At 34.8% G+C, this 24,288-nt stretch overlaps 1 protein-coding gene across 1 annotated transcript in view; it reads right to left on the bottom strand.

The window, feature by feature from the left end:
* The window catches only part of LOC129227296 (pleckstrin homology-like domain family B member 1), a 120,842-nt gene that overhangs the window by 30,732 nt on the left and 65,822 nt on the right, over window positions 1–24,288 (bottom strand). The window contains exon 14 of the mRNA XM_054861834.1: window positions 22,973–23,033. Coding sequence (XP_054717809.1) covers window positions 22,973–23,033 — 61 coding nt within the window. The remainder of the gene's footprint in view (window positions 1–22,972; window positions 23,034–24,288) is intronic.

Raw genomic sequence — 24,288 nt, forward strand, 5'->3', positions numbered from 1 at the left:
TACAGTGTGCGCAAAATGCATTATATATTTTATTTATTAAAACATTGAACTCTATTACATGATTATTCCATTTCATATATACAAGAATACCCCCCCCCCCCCACCATAAGAGTGATGGTGCACCCATAAAATGCTATGAAGCGCCCACCCCCCCTTGAAAAAGCAACATCATATACATTATAAATCAAAGTATCATATACATTATAAATCAAAGTATCATATAAATTATAAGTCAAATACTTTAATATGGTGTAAAAATACAAAATTATTTTATTGTCTCTTTTTTTTTTTTTTTTTGCTTTTGGTAAAATTGAGGCTCGTAAAACGAAAAAAATGAAGACACTTTTAAATACATATATGTATCTATTTGTTAAATAAATTAATACACATTTAACTAATTTAAAGCGTTTCGCTAATGCAAATATTTAAAGAGATATCGTCATTTAGATAATACTGAAGCACTATGTTCCTAATTACAAGAGATAGTTTTTTTTTTTACTTCATGGGGCACTCCAAGGTATTTTTGACATTTATATAGAGTCCGTAACGTGACCTTTTTTGCCATAACTTTTTAATTTACTGTTTGATTAGCATATTATTTTATTTTGATCTTTTCCTACCAACACACCAGCTCAAATTAAAATAATTTGCAAATCTAACGGTAAATTAAAAAGTTATGGCAAAAAAAGGTCACGTTACGGACTCTACATAATGTCCAAAATACCGTGGAATGCCCCTCATACAATCTAGCTACACTGTTTACAAGAGAATGAAAACATGCAACCTTAAAGGCGAACTATCAAACCTGACAATTTGCATATTATAACATTTAATTCATAATGCTTGATACATAAATGTTCAGGCCAAATATTAACTGAGATTGACACATAAAAACAAAGTACACAATAACACTTATTTAAATTTTTTTATAATCTTCAATTCATAAATTTTACAGAATAAAACTAGACACACTTGCACTTTAAATATGTGTTCTATATAATGTAAAATATTTTCAAATTGCAATAGTTCACAACAAAAAAATAATACTGAAGAAAATAGTTTTTTTTTTTAACGAGATTTATTATGAACTAAATCTCTTTAAAGTAATAGAGTTGCAAAGCGACTTACCTATTCGTCGGCGGTGGTCTTTTGCAGGCTTTGGTCACCAAAAAGGTGATTTTTATGACAGAATAAAATTCTGCCAACAAAAATTACCCATTTGGTAGAAAGAAGAAAAGTATCCAAGAAAAAAGTAAATTACGCGACGCAATGAATTTACATGGCGTCCTCTCGGCAGTTTTTTGGTTTTTAATTTCAGTTTGTATTCCTTCCGCGAGCATGCGTCGAGAATTTGCACTTCGTACTTAAAAATAAGTGACATAGCTTCAAATTCAATCTCATGACGATACATATGCAAGAAAATATAAGACTTTAAAATTATCTTCAGTGAATTCATGCGAGGAACAAAACTTCTACTAATCCCCTTGATGAGTGTTACTTCGCATACATGAGTCAGCACTTGTTTTCATTGCGTGCTTTCGAAAGTTTCAGTTTAGTTTTGCTGCTGGACTATAAACTTGCCGTGAGAGCTGCGCATGCGTCGACTCTTACTTTCTTGCTAAACGGGAAACGTTTTTGATTATAGCAGAAAACTGCGGAGGGCGTACGAATCTGTGTATTACGGAAAACTTTTTTGTATATTCAGAGAGTTTTCCTTCCGAGATTTTTACAGTGAAGATAGAGAGGTTCACCAACCATTTGTACTGGTTATCTCCAAATTTTTAATTTTGCCACTTACATCCCTTTGCTTCTCACTGCCTCATTTGTAATAGATGGAAGATACCTGCTTGACCATATTTTTGGTAATGATCTGTAAGCTTCAAGGAAATATGCCAGCAATGCAGTGTATAGGTCACTTGTAAGTATGGGAAAGCTAGTGTCATTTTGATGGGTGCAAAGAAAGCACCACAGAAATATAATCTGCGTCCTATTACAACAGCCAAGCCTCCTGCTCTAGAAGACTTTCTGCGTCTCAAATCTTGTGCTTGCTCTGAGGGGTTCATTGGATATAGTGAATGTTTGAAAAGTCTGAAAGTAGACTGAAGTGCTCAATTATATGCACAAACTGTGTTAGACATAGCTGCAACAATAACGATTTTGTTGAGGATCTAGATTCCAAAAAACATCTTGATAACGAAGACTTTTTGTTACAAGCTTAGGAGAAATCATTTGAAAGCAAAAAACAGTTCAGCGTTATTTTTCTGGCCATTTAATCAAATGTGCACCATCAGAGGGGGTGGGGGAAGGGAAGGATAATATTTTAGTATATAATTTCGTTTTGGGACGTGAGCTACTGTTCTTATGGGGTGGACAGTCCTGATTTAATGCATTTTAGATTTGCATGAAATAATACTTCAACTTGAAATAAAAGGTGTGGGGGGGGGGTGAGGATTTTTTTTATTTAACAGAGAGGGGGGTGTTGTAGCTTTGGGAGGAGGTGCACCATCGCTCTTGGAGGATGGACACACTTGATTTCTAACAATTTTCTTAGCATAAAATAATGTTTCCATATGAAATGTATGGAGGGGGGTTCGGGGATACTGCTTCGCTTTACGGGGATAGGGGGGCTCTGTAGCATTGGTGGGTTATGTCATCCCTCTTGGGGGTCAAACACCTTTAATTTCATGCTTTTAAATTTAGTATAACATAATATTCTCACTTTAAATTTACTCTAAAAATTCTGGAAAAATACCCAAAACAGCAATTTTTAGATGCCCCCATTCCAAAACCCGACGCACAATGGGGTGGGACTTTTTACCTGTTCTTATTGGGAGGGTAATAAACAATTTGCACCAGGTTTAGCTTTTTTTTTTTTTTTGATGTTTGGGTCCGACCCCTATTTTTACTGTACTATCGTGGTGCTTTTTATTCTGGCGATTTCAATTTTATCGATCTCTATTACAAACATGAAAATTTCGTATAATGGATTGTTTGACAGTCATTGGTTCAACGTACATCAGAAAAATCTCGGAAAACTCTCTGAATATACAGAAAAGTTTTCCGTAATACACAGATTCGTACGCCCTCCGCAGTTTTCTGCTATAATCAAAAACGTTTCCCGTTTAGCAAGAAAGTAAGAGTCGACGCATGCGCAGCTCTCACGGCAATTTTATAGTCCAGCAGCAAAACTAAACTGAAACTTTCGAAAGCACGCAATGAAAACAAGTGCTGACTCATGTATGCGAAGTAACACTCATCAAGGGGATTAGTAGAAGTTTTGTTCCTCGCATGAATTCACTGAAGATAATTTTAAAGTCTTATATTTTCTTGCATATGTATCGTCATGAGATTGAATTTGAAGCTATCGACGCATGCTCGCGGAAGGAATACAAACTGAAATTAAAAACCAAATAACTGCCGAGAGGACGCCATCTAAATTCATTGCGTCGCATAACTTGTGTAGGTAATTCACTTTTTTCTTGGATACTTTTCTTCTTTCTACACCAAATGGGTAATTTTTGTTGGCAGAATTTTATTCTGTCATAAAAATCACCTTTTTGGTGACCAAAGCCTGCAAAAGACCACCACTGACGAATAGGTAAGTCGCTTTGCAACTCTATTACTTTAAAGAGATTTAGTTCATATAAATCTCGTTAAAAAAAACTATTTTCTTCAGTATTATTTTTTTGTTGTGAACTATTGCAATTTGAAAATATTTTACATTACATAGAACACATATTTAAAGTGCAAGTGTGTCTAGTTTTATTCTGTAAAATTTATGAATTGAAGATTATAAAAAATTTAAATAAGTGTTATTGTGTACTTTGTTTTTATGTGTCAATCTCAGTTAATATTTGGCTGAACATTTATGTATCAAGCATTATGAATTAAATGTTATAATATGCAAATTGTCAGGTTTGATAGTTCGCCTTTAAGGTTGCATGTTTTCATTCTCTTGTAAACAGTGTAGCTAGATTGTATGAGGGGCATTCCACGGTATTTTGGACATTATGTAGAGTCCGTAACGTGACCTTTTTTTGCCATAACTTTTTAATTTACCGTTAGATTTGCAAATTATTTTAATTTGAGCTGGTGTGTTGGTAGGAAAAGATCAAAATAAAATAATATGCTAATCAAACAGTAAATTAAAAAGTTATGGCAAAAAAGGTCACGTTACGGACTCTATATAAATGTCAAAAATACCTTGGAATGCCCCATGAAGTAAAAAAAAAAACTATCTCTTGTAATTAGGAACATAGTGCTTCAGTATTATCTAAATGACGATATCTCTTTAAATATTTGCATTAGCGAAACGCTTTAAATTAGTTAAATGTGTATTAATTTATTTAACAAATAGATACATATATGTATTTAAAAGTGTCTTCATTTTTTTCGTTTTACGAGCCTCAATTTTACCAAAAGCAAAAAAAAAAAGACTTAATAAAATAATTTTGTATTTTTACACCATATTAAAGTATTTGACTTATAATTATGATACTTTGATTTATAATTTATATGATACTTTGATTTATAATGTATATGATACTTTGATTTATAATGTATATGATGTTGCTTTTTCAAGGGGGGGGGGCGCTTCATAGCATTTTATGGGTGCACCATCACTCTTATGGTGGGGGGGGGGGTATTCTTGTATATATGAAATGGAATAATCATGTAATAGAGTTCAATGTTTTAATAAATAAAATATATAATGCATTTTGCGCACACTGTAAAAATAAAATCAGTAACCTATTTTGAATAAGTATTTATATTTGTGATGAGATGGAAAAGGGCAAGAACAGAAGAATCAACCCGAATGGTTCCAGCAGGGGGACTTGGTGTCATATTTAAATTCATCAATTTCTCTGTTGGTACTTTTCGGTACACTTTGTTCGTCAGAGAAATTGACTTGAGGTGAACGAATTCCGGAACGCGAAGGGTAGGTAAGTCCTGTCAAATTTTATCCGAAGATAAAAGCTATCAAGTTTGATACAAGATATGTTTTTAAGTTCTGCATTAAAAATACAATATGTTGATAGTTTTGTCTTGAAAATATTGAGAGAAAAACTGAAGTTTAAGATTGTTTAACAAACAATCCCCACTTTTCAGAAGGTACCCCCACTCCAATTCCCCGACGATTTTGTGATTAGGAATGAAACTACTAGATTATTTCATAATTTTTCAAAAATTTATAACTGTGCATATGTTATGCTGTTAACCATGCTATTTGTCATTAGAAATTCAAAAAAAAAAAAAAAATCCACGAATGATTCTAAAATTGCTTGTATTATTGCTCTTAGATATGAAAAATTGAAACTGATATGGTATGCAATACTATAATAAAGAATTATATTTTAGAAAAAATCACGGAAAAAGGATTCCGAAATTCTCGGAAACGTTTTTGAAAATTGTTTGGAGAATTCCGAAATACTCGGAAACGTTTTCGAAACTTTCATGAACCACAGCTGCACAGAATACTCAGAAACATTTCTGGAAATTACGGAAAGAGGATTCCGAAATACTCAGAACGTTTCTGGACATTACAGAAAGAGGATTCCGAAATACTCAGAAACGTTTCTGAAAATTACAGAAAGAGGATTCCGAAATACTCAGACACGTTTCTGGACATTACAGAAAGAGGATTCCGAAATACTCAGAAACGTTTTTGAAACTTTCATGAACCACAGCTGCACGATATACTGAAACGTTTCCGGATTTTTTTTAGTGTAAATGCAGCATTTCCAAGATTGAAATACTTTGCACTTGTTTTGCCTGGTCTTTATGGGAAAGATAATAGTCTTTTTTTATTTGTAAGCTCTTTAATAATGCAATATTGAAAGAAGGGACTGGCTGTGCTTCTGGTTCAGCTTTTTAAAAGCACAAAAGGAAACATGTTGCTTAATTTCGAATATTTTTTTTCTTTTTTTTTATTTCTTAGAGATAACGTAAAATGCGGGAAATACATAAAAAAAACTTTCCATCCAGGTAAAATTAAAATTATTAGTATATGAAAAATTGGGACCAATAACATAAAATGCGGAAAACGTAGATTCGGGGACGTAAAATCGGAGTTTCACTGCATTTTTAAAATCTGTGCATAAACACTACTCTAGGTCACCTTTTAAATTTATGTTTCTTATTACATAGGCGGCACGTACGGGGGGGGGGCAACTGCCCCCTCACTTTCAAAAGTGAAGGGGTCTTGTTCCCTCACTTTTCAGAGTTAAAAACTAATAATCGACTGTAAAACGATTTCTTATAGAGTGAGTTAATTTTTCCTACCAAAGTAAAAACCAGAAATTCGAAATAAAAGAAATTTTTTCACCTTATTTCGTAAAAATGGAATTTAAAATTAAAAGGGGAAAGTCTGCATTAGCCATCCATCCAGATTTTTGAGGCCATACTTTTTGGAGGTCACAGAATCATAAATGTTAACGACCTTTTATTCAAACTCATTCTTCAAATAATAATAATAAAAAAAAGCTTTAGGGGTCACGCCCCCTAACTCCACAAACTTTTTTTGACACCCCACTTTTTCCTTTTTCGGTGTACCAATCGGTCATCAATTTCGGTGCCGCCTGTGTTCATATCTATAGCATTTGGATACAAAAGTGACAAAAAAATTTAATTAATTATTTTTTCTTTTTAAGTATATAAAAGACCACAACGTTAGTGGAAAAGCAAATAAAATAATTTTTACAAAATCAATAAAGACCAAGGCATATGACAATAAAAGTGAAGTTTTTCAGAAATTTCCCTGATTTTCTCAGATTGGTTGACACCCGGTACATATGTATTTTTAAATTTGTTTTATTTAATACACGGTTGATCTCAAAAATTAACAAACCAATTACAAGATCATTTCTATTAATACTAATGAAAATACTAAATACCTGTGGTTTCAGGTACAAAACCATAGGGTCACCGAACATTACGTTAAACGAAAGCGAAAGAGCACATTTGAAGACATCAACCACATTGCATAATTTGCAAAACAGAAATATTATTATGACGACATTCTGCCGTTGCTACCCTCCAACAGATACAACCTTCTTTCCTGCCGACCGTGACGCCATTAAGAGCAGCTTATCGAACACGAAGTTGCATCACTTGGCGAGATATTCTAATCATTAAGCCAACATTGAAAAACTATCAAGTGATATAGATTGAAGAGATAAAAAATATGTACACAGAAAGGGGTTTTATCAGAAGATTAAATCACGATTTAGTTTGCTTGGCATTAAAACATCATTCAAGAACATTTCTGCTTTCAAATGATAAAAGCTGTTAAGTGCATGCAAAGTTCAAAAATAGTAAAATCTCTATGATTTTCTAAATCCGGATAAATCTTGCATCTGTACAGGGGCATGCACAAGGGGGGGGGGAGGACATCTGTTGGTTCGGACCCGAGATTTCTAAAATGAGGGTGAAATATATGTAAAGACGTAGGGGTAAACTTTATAATATTTTGGGGCGACAAAAGTCATTTGAGAAGGGCCCCAACATTTCTGTGCTCACAACATTGCTGCATCTGCAATTTGTAAGGGACTCTTTACAAATGATGTCAAGCTTTTGGGGCGCCCCATACTTACATTTTAGGGAGTGCGAAAATTCCCAATTTGCCAAATGGAACACCAAATTTTGCCGAATAACAAAAATTTTGCTGAATGGTCAGACAAAATTTGCCGAATAAAGTAACTTTTGGGAGGTCAAAGTGGCCTCCCATCGGGGGGCCCCTGCTCCTTCCTTCCCTTTGCGACACGGCACACTATTTTTCATAAACATATAGAAGGCTGTGAACATAAATACTAATGCGTTATGTCACACTTCTTGTTATCCACTCCTGCCTCAAAGTGAGACATCATTCATTAAGGGCAAGGGCGCACCCCCCAAAGCAAGAGCCCATCCCCAAATGAGAAAAATACCCCTCAACCCCCCCCCCCCCTAAAAATGTCAATGGCGCAGTCTGCGTCATGACTCCCCTAGGTGGGAAGCCCTGCCTAGCAGAAAAATGTCAATACGTGTAATAAGACGAAGGTTTAATGATTAAGCATAAATGTCTGAACTTTTTGAGCACAGCATAAGAGTTTCTAATGCTACGTAAAACCAAAGTGCGTTTACTTGATTAGCACATTTTTCTTTTATCAACAATATGTCCATTTTTAGGTATCCTGTCCCAGTGTCTCCAAATAAGGCTGTAAGACGCAAAAAAAAAAAAAAAGGCTTTTAGAACAGTAAATACATAAAACAACAAATTTCGAAAAAAAGTTTGACCAGAGGTAATTGTTTTCTCTGTTTTACACCCTTTTTTTTAATGAATACAGTGGTGGTCAAAATTATAAGGTTAAAAGAAAAATCCCCAAATCTTGGCTGCATTTGGTCGGAAAGATAAACAAATTTTATGACTGGAAACTAATGGTAACAGAACAGTTTTTTAATACAGTGAGTGGGTGGCCAAATATTTAGGGACACTACTCAAATTCTCGTATTTTCAAGTTTAGACTCACTTTTTGAAGAAATAAACCACGAACCACACTTTTTTTTTTTTTTTAATTCTTCATTGCTGCTGGTATCATTATTATTGTTTTTTAAAAGTGGCTACACTACCAGTCTGCGTCATTTTTCAAATAAGTGAAGGTATTCCGGTTTGAGTTGCCATTGAAAAATAAGAGCTGTTTCTGTGAGGTTATATTCAGTATTCTAGAAATATTTCAATGAAAGTTTTTGTGTCTGCTATTGTCAATACGCAAGTAAAACTTATTAATAAAGTTTTTTTGGTACGTTTCCGTTAGCCGGGCGCAAGCAAAAGTCGCCAAATGATTATGCCCAACGTCAAGCGATTATTCGCCAAATTGATGTAGAAATCCGCCAATTTTCTTACAACCCTTGTTGGCATATACGCTTGGCGATTCATCGCTTGCGCCTGGCAAACGGGAAAAGTACCAGTTCTTTTTTTTACCGCAGTTTGTGGTTGAAATTTAATATTAAATACATAGGAAGTTCATATTATTATTTCTGATTGCCTATTTGCATTTGTCCAGTACTAATTCATCCGCATGAATTAGTACTAGACACATGAATGAGTTTCGAATACGTTGAAGACTAGCGAAAAACGCAGTAGTTAAAGCGGTGTTATTATACCGCTTTAACTACTGCGATCAAAAGATTACACAAAACTTGTCAACAGGACACCGTTTATCCGGATCTCCGGATTAAATTCGTAGAGTTAAAAAAGTTATATTCACCTAAATAATAATTCTTAATTATGACAGCAAGAACGAACTAAAATGCGCCAAATATTCGCTTTTTATTTTGAATAAATGTACAACTCCTAACATAGTACAAAGCATTGTTTTCTGCTGAAAAAAAGATAAGTTTGCTTAGTTAAGGATTTGATTTGCTTATCACTCATACTCTTTTGAATTATCCGGATTTTCGCTAATCCGGATTACCTTTGGTCCCAGTTAGTCCGGATAAACAAGGTTGTACTATACTTCAATAAATTTCTTCTCCAGGAAGTCCGGATAAACAAGGTTGTACTATACTTCAATAAATTTCTTCTCCAGGAAGTACAAAACCATAGATTCTTTATTTTCACGTGCAACTTATTTTTTGATACGTTTATAGTGAGTTACAACAAACTTACAAGGGACCACAAATTGTGTTCAATGTAATAGAATTTCGTCAGTGGCGTCGCTACCGGGGACGGTCCGCAAAGGTGTCACCGTCTTAACACCAAGAGGGTACATGTTTTTGAAATATATAAATACTGAAATTCAAAAACTTACACTAATATTTAAAATTATATTTGCTCTATAAACGCAGTTGCATCTTCACGGCGATTTTTTTTCCTTACATTATAAAATCATTAAAATGCTTTTTAAAACTACAAATTTGAAAATTTTCCGGAGAAACCCCCAGATCAGATTATTATACTCAGCACTAGAATCATATTGTTCAATACTTAGACCTAGTAGTGACTTCCTCTTAAACCAAAAAACTGAAACCCATTATCTTTTCCTGTGTTTGAAATAATTGAGAAGCGATCATTTCATACACCCTTACTTTTTTGACCTCGCGACGGCCTCATAGGCTTCTAGGGCAAACAATAAAAATGTTTTGTTTTCATTGGTTTTGTGCATTAATTTCGTTGTAAATGTGTACAGTTGTTTCTGACTACACTAAACTTTTCCTTTTTGCGTTGGGGAAGGAGGGGCGACACCACAAATTACCACCCGACTGTCACCCATGCCAGGTACGCCACTGATTCCGTTGTAATGGAATCCAAGCAATGTACCAGCAATAAATTAGGACTAAACATTCATTTCGTTGTAATTGTATTCCTTGAAACGGAATTTCACTGTATTTAAAATATAAATAATCAAGATCTTATTTTGTTCAATAAGCCAGGAAATTCAGAGGTAAACTTTTTCATTCCTTTTGAAGAAATGAAATGAAACAGTGTGTGAGACAGTTTTCATTCCAGTTAATGATAGCGGTCAAAATTAACAACATCCTATAACGCGCTAAGTGGATTAAATTAGGAAATGACGAAGTGGAGGAATAAGTAAATGTGTGCTTCATGTCATCTAGAATTCTTTTTCAAATTAAGATTTTTAGCAATGCCACAGAAAAAATCCATTTCATAAACAATAAAAGGGGCTACAGAAAACCCCTCAAGTACAAAAAGAGCAATAAATCAATTTATAACGAGGAAAGTGCTCCACCGCCCCCCCCCCCTTTTCATTTTACTCAAACACATTAAACAGTCATCACAAAAATAAAAGAGAATCTAAGCATTAATTACGATTAATAAAACTGAATCAACTCAGCAAGCTTTAATTTACTCATCCATAGAGAGTGCCAAAAACAATATATATACAAGAGATGGAAGGGGGGGGGGGCGCTTTATTTAGTACCGAGCAGTTCTTTTACCGGTAATGAAGTGGAACTTGCTTTTAAAATACGCTTAAAAACAGAAATAAATATATTGAGCGTTTTTAATTTTTTTTTCACAATATCTATTTTTTTATTAATACATTTTTTATTGTTTTGTGATGCGATTAACAGTTGAATAAAGGTGTACTGTCTTTAAGTGGCCCAGTTGTCATCTTTAGCTGCATTAAAATATTTATCTAAATAGATGAAGTTAAGTTGAAGTTAAAATTCTTTAATCTTTGACCACAAATTCTTAATTTCCTTCAATTGAAATCCAGAAACATCTCACTAATTTATTATTCCGTTGCAATCAATGCTTCTGTCCTTTCCGATTTCCCAAGAATCAATCATCCGCTTCAACGAAGAGGAAAATTGCATTTTCTAAAAAAAAAAAAAAAAAAAAAAAAAATCTACAAAACAATTCTTTTGAATTTTCATAAAAAGCAATCATTTACCAGACTATTTTCCGAAAGGAATAAAGCCATCTGACAGTTGGCTCACAATGCAGTTTTGAGCAAATTCATTTAATTTCGTAGGATAAGATACGAGAAATTGATTTTGGGATTTAAACTAGAAACACTGGTTGAAGTAAATTGGAATGAAAAAATAACACTACAAGCGCAACAATGATGAAAAAGGATCGTTATTTCAAAATATCAGCTCCTCACCCCCTCCACTCCATCACCAAAAAAAAAAAAAAAGGCCACATACATATAAGAAAAATTGATTTTGTCTCTGACAAATTAAGCTTGTGCAATCAAACATTGCAGCCCAGTGTTTCTATACGTTATAATTTTGCAAAATTGCAGTCTCTCTTTTCAGTTTTTTTATTGACATTAAATAGCCTAGAAAAAGAACACTAATGGATCGTGATATTTTATGAGCTATACCATAATACAAGAAGCAATCATAGGAAATAAATTATCCATGCTAAAAGACATGTAGTTATAATATTAAATAAAAGAAAATAAAAAAATGCAGTGAAAAAAAAAATCTTTTTATTTTGTAGGTGGCAAAATGAAAATGAAAAATATTTTCCAAATGAATCTAATATGAATGTCTTTGCTATAAGAAATTCTTAAGTTAGATATGATTTAGTGAATAATCATTCATAATCACCGTATCTTAAAAGCACAAAGAATATTATATCTGAAAAAGTGCTTTAAAAAGAAGAGACAGTCTGCAGTATTAAATAAGTTAGTAAATAAAAAAAAAGATTATGAGGCGAAAGATTTTATCGTTTACAAAAATAAGAAGGGGAATCACACACATCAATAGACCACGTGACGTGCAAAATCAGACACTAGATTGATAAAAACAAGCCTACGAAAAATGGAATCAAAATGTAATTTTTATTGCCCCCCCCCCACACATACACAAAAACAACAGTGTAGCGAAAATGTTGTTTTCTCTGTTGTTTTCTCTGCAGTAACACAACGCTGGCAGAGAAACAATTTCTACAGAATGCACTTATCTATAGTCCATTTAGCGAGAGCTGATAGTGGACGTAAACAAAGCAACGTGACAATTGGCGTTACCGCTGTCTGCTTGGCGCTGGGATGATTGAAAACAGCGCCAATCAGATAAGCGAAATGTCCGCGCTTTCAATGCGAACAGCATTGCCAATCGGGCGAGTAAGTCATGAAAGTAGTAACCCTCTTTGTTTACTTCCTCTATCAGCTCTCGCTAAATTGAGTATATATATATAAAAATGAATGTTTGTCTGTATGTCATCCATGAACTCAAAAACTACCCGGCAGATTTGGCTGAAACTTTCACCGTTTGTTATTTTTGGTACTGGGAATGTTTATAGACCAGTTCGAAAAAAATCCGATCGATAGTTCCTTTTTTATTCCAATTTAAGTCACAATCCATTGGATAAATACGAATAAAATTATCGGCTGCAGAAATTAATTCGTGTGAAAGATCTCATTGATAAGAAGTTAGCTGTTGCCATTTTTCTTGAGTTTGAACAAATAAATTCTTTCTTTATTGTTTTATGGCTTTTCATGCAACGGGGGGATTTAAAACTTTTTCTATTTGATATTTTTAGCGATTGATTGATCTTGCAAACTGCGTGAGTACAAAATTTGAGTATACTCACGGCTTCACTTGATACCTGGACCGATTATTATGAAAATTGCTATATATATGATATATATGTATTTTTTCACGGAGAAGGTGCATAATATGCTAATTGAAGCCACTCGCCACCAGGTGGCACTGCAGAGTAGCAACTTCTGCCCCGTTCAACCGATTGTCATGAAAATCAGTATAATGATGTATTTTTTTGTTGGCGTACCAAAGCGCGTCGGGTACCAGCTAGTCCGTGATAAAATAAGGAGTTGGTGATAAAACATGAATTTGTGAGAGAAAAAGAGAAAATGATGCGATGAGTATTTTGGGTTTGACCGTGGCTGCGACAGTTTTCGAATATTTTAATCCGGAATATTTTTTATATTAAGAGGAATTCGTCCTAGTTTTGTAATCGGTTCCGTGTATGAACTAATTAGATCAGTTTCTCATACAGTTGTGAAATTCTCAACTAAAGGCTACTTATAGGACATAGTGTGTGTGCTAATGTTTTCCCCCATGCACTTACTAGTTTGCGGGGTAAATTTTGCTTTTGCTTTTAAATAGCACATGCTTTGGATCGATGAGGCTGTGAGAAGCAAAGGGATGTAAGTGCACATTTTCAACTTTTGAGTGAAACGAGTTTAAAGATAACTTCCTAGGTAGGCTTTCATTGATTTTTTTTTCTAAGTCATGCTCTAAAGCAGCACCTACCAGAGCTACTAGTACTATCTCTTCCCCAAGACAGGAGAGGTTCACCTACCATATGTACTGATGGTTATCGCCAAATTTTTAATTTTGTCACTTACATCCCTTTGCTTCTCACTACGCCATATGTTCGGGTTGAGATCAAAGTAGAGCCGCTACATAGATAGGCCGACGCATCAGCTTAAGTGCGGCCATTTGCGGAGCAAGGGTTTTCACAGCAAAGTTTCGTGTATCTCCAAATTTACCGTAAATAATATTTTATTTGATAAACAATTCACTAGTGTGTGTAGTTAATAATCGCTCGCAGTGAACAATTAGCAAACGCGATAACTCGCCAGAAAAGACAACCATTCAAACACGCGCTCCGATCCAAAATGGCGGATTTTAAGCTGATGCGCTGGCTCGTATATATAGGAGCCTTAGATCAAAGTAAGGCCCCTATATATACTATCTATACATAGGGGCCTCTATATATAGGGTATATATATATATAGGGGCCTCTATATCTATATATAGGGTCTATATAGCGGCTCTAGATCAAAGTATTGAAACTTGTGATGATGTAATAAAACACAGTGAAGCACCGTTTATACGTTTTTGAAAGGACCGCATGCCAAAAAAAAAAAAAACGTATAATAGGAATACGTAAATACAGGAGTTCCCAAATTGGGTGCCACAAGAAGAGGAGAAGAGTGCCGCGAAGTGTCGATGATACCAATATATTTAATCGTAAAAGAGCAAAAATTGAAAATGTCGACTTTCACTGGTGTTTCTTCGAAAATATTCGTCTTTCGCCGATGTCTTTGGTATGTGAATGTTGATATTCACCAGCTATTGCCGACATTAACCAGATGTCGGACTTTTACAGTAGTATATATGTATTTGTGTTTTTAGTACCTTAAGTAAGTACATTAAATTTCATACAAACCACTCATTTTCTTAGATATTTCTTCCACTTACATTAATATAATCTTTCGACGAAATAAACGCTACTTCATATTTTCCCACATAAAACCCAGAACAAACGAGGGTATTGCATGCCGTACTGAATATCTAACATTCATTCCAGGGACAAGTAAATATGTTCCACGTAATTTGGAACGATCACCTCGCATGTTACTTTGCCATTTCAATGCGCAAAAGATGCACAAAAAAAAAAGTACATTCCAAATTTTCATCAAATATCCAAGCTCATACCTCTCTGCATATTCTCACTCACTGTCGCCATGGCTACGAGGGTATAGGTGCTCCCCGCATCCCAACTGACGGATGTTTTTGTCTCCACCAAGCATATGACACGGGGGCCAGAAGAGATGAGTCACGCAGGGAACCACTTGTTATGAGACCCCCCCCCCCACTGAAAGATAGATATCCGAGGGTGGTCGGTGAACACGCTGTCAGTCAAACGCAGAAGTGCGATAATGACTGGCAGGGTTGTAGCTCATATCTCTGTGGTGTTTCCCGCACTAATGGAATCGTCAGAATTTCTGAGGCGGTGAAACAATAGGAAATTTTCCTAAGCCAGGGTTTGTACTTCATACGAGGGAAATGTATGTTGGGAATATTCAAAGAATTTTTCAGGAGGTAGAAAGGTCATTTTCAGGTGCAGCACACAAACGCAGTACTTTCCATTGCACTACTGAATGCAAAATTTTGAATTTTAACAATGGTGTAGTAAAATGAAAAACGAAATCGCACAAAAAGTTTTATTTAAGTCAGTGGAATAGTCTTTGTTTTTTGCTTTTGAAAGCAATGAATAATTTTTATATGTTCAATAAAAATACATTATTGGAACAAACGAAACGCTCGAAAAATGTGAAGATAAACGAAACTTTATATTCCTTCCTCTTTTTACAAAATTGTCTGATTTTTACAGAGCTTTTAATTTTTCAGACTTCTATTGCTACTCTCTTACTGCGATCATATAAAAAATAGGATTTTACATTTGAATACAATATATGATAACAGTAGCAATCCAAAGCGTAAGCAGTTTATAAAACCTCTTACAAAGACATTCTGCAGTTAAAAAGGTTAATTATAGAGTTTAACTACTCTTGGATGATACAGAGACCACAAAAAGAAATAAATAAAACATGACTTGGTGCGCATTTTAAAGGGAATTCAACGAAATAAAATTAAATAAACAAATAAATACGCAGCGTTTCTAGAGAAATGCAGCTTTCTTTCGTAATATGGGTTGGCTTAGGCAAATATATTTAACGTATCACGTGACTTTTCAATCATTCGAGGTCTTCGGTTTGTCATTCTTTAAAAAATGCACTAACGACTACTAATCGCTGTATACGGCATTGAGGTGCGACTGCACAACCAAATGACATCCGAACTCCTATATCTCCAATGGCGGATGCAAGGGGAGAGTCCTGGGCGGCATGACCCCCCCCCCCCCCCAACCATCGACAATATTTTTCGTTTTCATTGTGTTCAAACACTTTATGAACAAAATGTGAAAATTTCAGTAATCACTTCAATTTATTAATTATTTTTAAAAATAAATACTTGAAACTTCTTTAAATTGTTTATGACGTTACGTTTATTATCAACGTTTATGCTCTGTTAGGTACCTTATTCCTGGCAAAATTTGGAGCTTTTTATTGACACCCAAGCAGTTTCAGAAATGTTTCTGACTGAAAACTAGTTTCATTCCTGGAGGGGAGGGGTCAATGTTCGGCATACCCCCCCCCCTAAAATGGTAGTCTGTATCCGCGCCTGATTATCTCGCATTGTGAAAGAAAAAGTATAAGCACATAACAAAAGTTTATTTTTTTGCCGAGAAGTTCAATGCAACTCACTATTTAGAAAGCTTCAAATTTCAATATGACAGTCACAGGATAATATTTTCATGGTGTTAATAATATTTCGACGAAATTTGCTTTTCAGAACAACGCCAAATCAAACAAGAAGATAAACTGTCTGGCTGAATTACGGACCTTAAACACCTATAATCAATGCTTATAGTACAGTAAAACCTGTAAAGTTGACCACCCTTGTAAGTTGACCATCTGTCTATGTTGACCGCTTTTGTCAGGAACGGAATTAGTCCTATCTCATACAATGAAGGAAAACCTCTGTAACTTGACCACTTCTCTATCATGACCACCTGTCTATCTTGACCACTAATGTACGCCAAATTTGGTTTGGAGTATTGTAAAAAAAACCTTTGTAAGTTGACCACCTGGTTTATTTTTTAAAACTTTCTTCATCAAATTATTTTATTTTATTATTTATTTATTTATTATTATTATTATTTCTTTTCTTTATAGCTTTCCAAAAATGTTTTTAATGCTTTGATGACAGACTAACATTTTACTAACTAAACAGCAGCATAAAGCTTATGCAACTCTTTCTTCTCCAACTTGTTTTTCATTTGTTGTTCTATTTGAGATAGCTTTTTGTACTCTGTTCAATGAAAATAGGTGTCAGTAGAAAAGTTCAAAGTCTTTTACTTTAGCCCCTTTAAGAACGCGGGCCCCTCGCACTGCGGGTACGCAGATCTGGGCCTGCTAATGAGTAAAGTAACATGTTTCTGGTGCAAGGGATTAAGAGATAGGATAGTTTAATTTTGCCTTTATGAACTGGGAGAGTCGCGCTTATTGCTCTTTGTGCTATAAATTGTACAAAAAAGGCTTGAAGAAGAAAGTTAGTTGAACTTGAGATTAATAAAAAGTATGAAATATTATATTAAAATTAATTGGAAATGGAGAAAATTAGCCGGCACATATGGAATTTCTAAAACTAGTGTCTAATATAGTTTTAAAAAAAAAGGAAAAAGTAACAAAATTATTTGAATAATATTTTTAATTATTGTTTCACCTTCAATAATGTTAAACAATGAAAGTGAGTTGAACAGAAAGTATAAGGGTGAATTACTCAAAAAATGAATACATGGTGCAAGAAATGACAAAAAATAAATAAAAATCATTACCGCCCTTAATAAGTTGACCACCTGTCTAAGTTGAGCACCGAAGTACTGCCTCAACTTACACAGGTTCACTGTAACATCAAAACAAATAGTTTCTTCTCTCAAAACCCTTTGGTTGGCTCCTAGCTTATATTTATTTATTTATTTATTTTTGTTACCAACCAAGCTTGAAAGTTTTACGCCTGCGACAATTATTAAGCATTTAATGTTTACAAAACGCCGAGCATTCTGTTCCGACTACAGATGGGCAATGTTGTTCTTTTTGATAATCCGTTCATGAGAGGATCGTTTGTTTTTGACCCGTTCACTAAGCTCGTTCATTTGAACTACTTCCTTCAGAAAAAAAAATTAATTAAATAAAAAAAATAATAAATTAACAAAATCCAACAATCGTCAAAATCAACTGCACTAAGTCAGAGAATTATTTCCAGCAAAGCGTTAATAAATAGTAATATTAAAGAAATAAAAAGACACACATTCATACACTACACACAATGGTTTCAGAAAAAACCAATCTCACAAGAGCGGCTTAGACTTTCTTTTATACTTTTCACATGCCAGCTGCTTAAAAGTTTTCATAACCGAATATGACACTCCTAAAGGTCAAAAACGAGTTAGGAAAAAGTTTTCCTTTGAAGTTGGCTTTAGAATATAATTGCATCGCTTATAGGCTAGAAAAGAACCGGATATAGATTAATGCCCTCCATAAAAGCTGCTGCATATAACGCAGCTATTTTTATTTGTTTTATAAACTAAACGTAAATAACAGAATTAGATTTGTTAAAATAAATTAAAAGGAAAACCAAAAGCAGCGAAGGATAGCACGAAGGTGAAAATACGAAATAGCATCAAAAAGCAGAATTGCTTCCGGCATGACATGCAAACAGGAAGTACTAACAAACATATGTTAGATAGTCAAAAATAAATTAGGATCAATTCGCTCTTCCTACTTTGGAATTAAAATAAAAACATTAAAACTCAGCAAGAAACAAAAACATAAGTGCAACAGCAGTTGCGTCACAACGGGGGCGCTTAGGGGGGTGACACCCTGAGTTGAGTTGCAAGTTTTTGAGAAATATAAAGCCAAAATGCATTTTTAAGGTCACAAATTTGAAAATTTTCCAGGGGGTGATACCACACATTATCGTCCCGGGTGTCACCCATATGCTAGGTACGCCACTGGCAATAAAACCTTATTTTACCCAGGGGCATCCCAAACTCAAACTTTTTGGGAGGGTGGAAATTCCTTATTTGTCGATTAAAACTACAAATTTTACCGTATACAGAAATGTTGGGGAGTTCACGATAAAAATTATAACTTGAACTCAAAAGAATGAAATATAAAACTGGATAAGAGAAAATTACAAAAATACGAAAACGGTCAACAAAAATGCATTATTGCGCTAAAACAATTTTTATTTATACAGCACGTACATCTAAATGGCTGTCCAGATTAGTCCGGTTTAATAGGGTCCAGATTAAAAAGCAACTGTAAGTAAATATCATAAAACTTTGAGGAGAGACTACTTCTGTGTAGGGACTAGTGTTGTAGTCAGGGGCGGGAATAGAAATTTTGGGGCCCGTTACAAATGACTTTTGTGGGCCCCCTCAATATTGTTTACTCCTACGTCCCTACACATATTTCACCCCTTATTTTAAAAATTTTGAGCTCCCTTCAAGCTCGGGCCCGGGCCAACAGATGTCTCTTCTCCCCCTCCTCCCTGTGCACGCCCCCCTGGTTGTAGTTGAAAAAAAAAACCACTACCCCGGAACACTTGCTTTGTTACTGTAAAAATTGCAGACAAACAATCTTCTAACTCTTTTGCAGCCTACCAGGGAAACCTCAACATCAAATGCTACACGAATTAAACAATTGAAATCTTTAGTTTTGAACATAAACGAAGGGGGAAAATTATCAAAAAGGGAGTGAAATCAATAATGGAGTAAAATGTTGAAAAATCCCATAACAAATAATTGATATCAAATTTTAAAATGAAATAACGTGCAGGGGCTATAATTCAAATTAAAAAGAGGGAAGACTCCTCTCTTAGCTCTAAGCTTTATGATTGGCGGGGATCATAGTTATTTGAAGGGAGATACCGCAACAATTCTATTTGACTATCTGTCTGTACTCACATAGTTTGATGAGTTGTATTTTTTCCGCAACTTGATCCCAATTGTTATCAATTATTTATTTGGCGTGGGTGGGAAGGATCTGAAAAATTTCGGTCGAATCTAGAAACCCCACCCTGCTGATAGTGTAGTTTGTTTTGTTTTTTCTTTAATTTAAATGCTGATATACACACTATAATGCTATTAAATAATGCATAATGTACTTTTTTCTTCGTTCATCTAGTTTAAGCATCTTTAAAAACCATTCCAGAAAAAAAAACCAAACTAACTATTAACAGATAAGAACGATATACTAGTAGTTATTTTATAGCAGGCAGGGAGGAGAGGACAACATTGTGCATTCTTTCTTGGAAATATTTAAAGGGAACATCGACCACCCCACCAATGGAAAAAATCAAGTTTTTCTAACATTCGTTCTTTTTTCCCTGGAAAGAGTCGCAATAGATAATATTTTTTAAATAAAACAAATAAATAAATATTTAAAAAAAAATAATGAGAATCTAATAATTTACAGATAATGTGCAGAAAAATGAAAAAGAAAACATCTGCTTGAAATGACATGCGATGTTTCTACAATCGTAAAATGATAATAATAATTTCAAGAACAGCTATCAGGAGGTGCCTCATCCAATGATAATAGTTATAAGTAATATTACATAACTCATTTGTTAGTGATGCTCTTCTTGACTGTGCCTGATAAAATTACGGTATGGGGTGGAGAGAAGGGCAGAACCACATCGTGAATGGCTGTGAGATTAAACGTAATGTAAATAATTGCATCTGTTTACAGATGCAGGCCATCTGCTGTCTACGTTTTTGTAACTATTATTTTTTCTATTTTTAGCTTTATGTTACTTTAAATGAGTGCGAATTGTTCTTTCTCAGCGTCCATTACTCAGTTTATCACTGAGTTTTTGAATGCTGACTAATAGGCATCTCGTACGGGAGGAGGGGGGGGGGGGGTAAACTATCCTCTCACTTTAAAAAATAAAAGGGCTTTGCCTCTCCACTTTTCAAAGTTCAAAATTAAAGATCGATCAAAAAATGTTGAAATCACGTGTTTAAAGAATGATGGTGGGCTTTAATTTTACCTCAAGTTATTACTTCACGAAAAGTTTAATGGAGTTTCAAATTGGACGAGAGGAATCTACTGAGGCCATCCATCGCGATTTTTTAGGTCGCGTAACTAAATTGCAGCGCAATTTGGTCCACACGTTCGTGTTTATTATTATTGTTTTTATTTTATTTTATTTGTTCGGAGAACAGTTTTATGCATCAGTTCTGATTTTTTATAATTGAGTTTTGTTCCTTTTCAATTCCTGTACTTACAAGTGGAAACACAACAGGTGCTTAAATAATTTTCAAAGGAACAAATAGGCGAGGCAGTGGGGAGGAGAAAAGAGTGGATGGTACCTGATGCGAATATCGGCTAAAAAGATACCATTTTGTGTCAATATTTTTTAACAAGCTGTCAGAATTAATTTTATCTTGCTATACAAAGTCATTAAGTTTTCACCACGCAATAGGTTGGAAAATGAAGTGGCTCGTTACAGACTTGGTTTCCGAAATGAGGGTTGCAATATTTGAAGTTTATGATCCTCATCTGATCAACTGTCTGCGTAAACTTTCAGACTTTTCGTATGATATTTACTTGTTTTGGTTGCAACATTCAAGTATAGATCTTCATTGAGTGCTAGAGCAGTCCTGCCTCTTCTTTGTTTAGAAGTCATTTTTCATGACTTCTAAACAAAGGAAAAGGTTTCGGATCAGAGATCAGTTTCTTACCCTCACCTCTACTTCGCCTATTTCCTTAAAACATATTTAGGCACCTGTTATGTTTCTACCTGTAGCATTAACAAGTTTACATGCGCGCTGAACTAGGACAGAACAGGGGTTATTCTTTAGAGCCAAAAAGGGTCTCAAAAAATTGTTGTTCCTCTCCCTTTCTCAAAGAATTAAATTGTTGTTCATATTCCGAAAATTAAAAAACCTGGAAAGGAAATACTCTAGACAGCTACTCGAAGTTCTCTCTCCGTTTCAGAAATAAAATTCTCTGACATTTCCAGCATTTCGAGAAAATGCTCCATGAAACTTCAGATCGAATTTCAGAATTTACAGCGTTCTTTTGCGGCTTCATTTATAAAAACAAACGCTTTCCCAGTTTCTTGGATTTTTTCTAATGCGATTTGGTGCTTAGAACTCTTTGTATGATTCTTGGCAGCTTGTTTGCCCAAATTATTTTAATTAAACGTTTTGAAGCACAAACGACAACTTGCTTAGTGCGAATCCATATTAACCACTTCTATTAGTTTGCCCATCATGGTGTTTTGATCAGTCCATTGGAAATCATAGAACATAAACAGTTCCTTCAAAACTCACTTCAAACAAATTTATAGGAGCACAATAACCTGCTTACCGTACAAGGGCGCCCATATAGGGGGGAAAGTGGGGGCTTAAGTCCCCTTCTTTGAGATGAGAACTTCCTTGCTATTAGTGCTCTTTTTCTTTGTAAAAATGCAAATAAAAAAAATAAAAAAAAAATCTTTTCTATCCATCAATGAATAAGTTATTAAAAATGTCAAATTTTAATGTCTTTAATCTGTACTGAAATCGGAAAATATTCTGCTAAACCATTGGGAAAATTTCTGAGTCCCCCCCCCCCCCTTAGAATTTTGCTTATGGGCGCACATGTTACTGAATATGGTTATGGTGTAATAGGGAACGATTATCGAAATTCGTTTTCACAATTTTCCAGGTTTTGACAACACTAACGACTTTTCCAGACGTTTTTGACCAAAATAAAATTTTCTGACAATTCCAGGTTTTCTCTTACCCGTGGGGAGAGGCTATTTGACCAATAGCTTCATCATCAAAAGTATTAAAGATTAAATTGTCTTTCATCATGCAGGGGTGCACACCAGGGGGTCATCATTCAAATTTTTAGAGGGAGGTGCTTAAAGGGGTATTTTTTCCATTTTTTTGGGGAAGAAGGGCTCCCGATTTGAGATGGGTCTTCGTCGCATCTGGGGGTGGATTTTGCTATTGGAGGGAGGGGGGGGGGATACCCCTGAACTAAGAAATTTTGCATGTTTGTAAATGAGGGAATCTAATGCTCTCACGGGAAAGTTCCAACCTTTCTCATGTAATTATGAGAAAATATATCAAAAATATTAAACATACCTTGTTTCCGTCAATCGTTGTCCTGATATCCGCCTTGATTTTGTCCTCCGACCTCCTTCCACTGCAACACAAAAGAGTCATGGTTTCAACTAACTAGTCCACACAAAACGAATTCAATTCACGCGGGCACTCACAACACACAAAAAAAAAAAAAAAAAAAATCCCATCGATAGCACATCCAAGAGAACAAAAACTACGAAACCACCTTGCGTCGCGACACTTCACCGAGGAAGATCACACATTTCCCATTACAAATTACCCAGCAGCTTCGTGAGTGCATGAGACGAGCGTAGCAAGTCAAGTGACCGGGCAACTCGGCCTCCCACACGAGCAGAACAAACAGGCTGGCACGCGCAAGAGGCGATTGGTGAGAAGGGCTGGAGAGGGAACAATCAAGAAAAGCAATTCTCTCCCACACTTAGAGGATGGAAATAATAACGTTTTGTATTTTCTTCCCGCACCCCCCTGGCCATTATGATGCGGTAATGCGCCTATGAAAAGGTTCCATTATGAAAGGGAATTATGTTACAATAACATAAAATTGGATTTTTAGCCAGGAACAGAGGGAGAGATCAGAGAGTATTTAATCCACTTTTTCCTATTAATAAAAACTATTTATCTGCAAAGGTTCTCCTATTATCAATTACTATACTATACTGCCGTGCGCAGGTAAAGGGCAGTAACTGCAAATTTTCATTTCTATTTTTTTTTTTTTTTTTCATTTTTGTCATCCATTGTTCGTTATTTTTATTGAACAAGCTTGTTTATTTGGTTTCCGCTGAAAAAAAAGACTCGAAAAAGATGTCTAATTCCAACATTTCTCTATTGTTAATATGCAATCCAAAACGCATTTCTTCAAATATCTCTAAAACTCATTTCTGCAGATACTGCCGTTTACCTGCACACGGCAGCATAGAATACAGTAAGCAGTTTTCGAACTTGATCCATAGGCATTTTATCGAACGATTCTTAGGGGATTTTAAAAGCTCAGTATAAAAAGGGAATAAACGTCATTGAAATTTTTAGGAGGGATTGATTTTACAGGGGTTTAACTCATTTTGAGGGGGGGGAGGGCTCTGTAGGATTTAAGGTGGTGCGCTACCACCCTTGGGGGTATTGCCACTTATTAGGACAATAGTTAAGTGAGGAGTTGACTTTGAGAAGGAGCATTTTTTTTTTTAACAAACTATTTACAGGCAACAAACGATTTATTAGAATGGTTTCAGCAGTTATTTTAATGACTACTAATCGTTTTTTCTTTCTCCTGTAAAATTTTGTGCTTGTAACTTATGCCAATTTTTTGAAAATCGAAGAAA

Source organism: Uloborus diversus, chromosome 8, assembly GCF_026930045.1.
Source record: "Uloborus diversus isolate 005 chromosome 8, Udiv.v.3.1, whole genome shotgun sequence".
Classification (NCBI taxonomy): Eukaryota; Metazoa; Arthropoda; class Arachnida; order Araneae; family Uloboridae; genus Uloborus; species Uloborus diversus.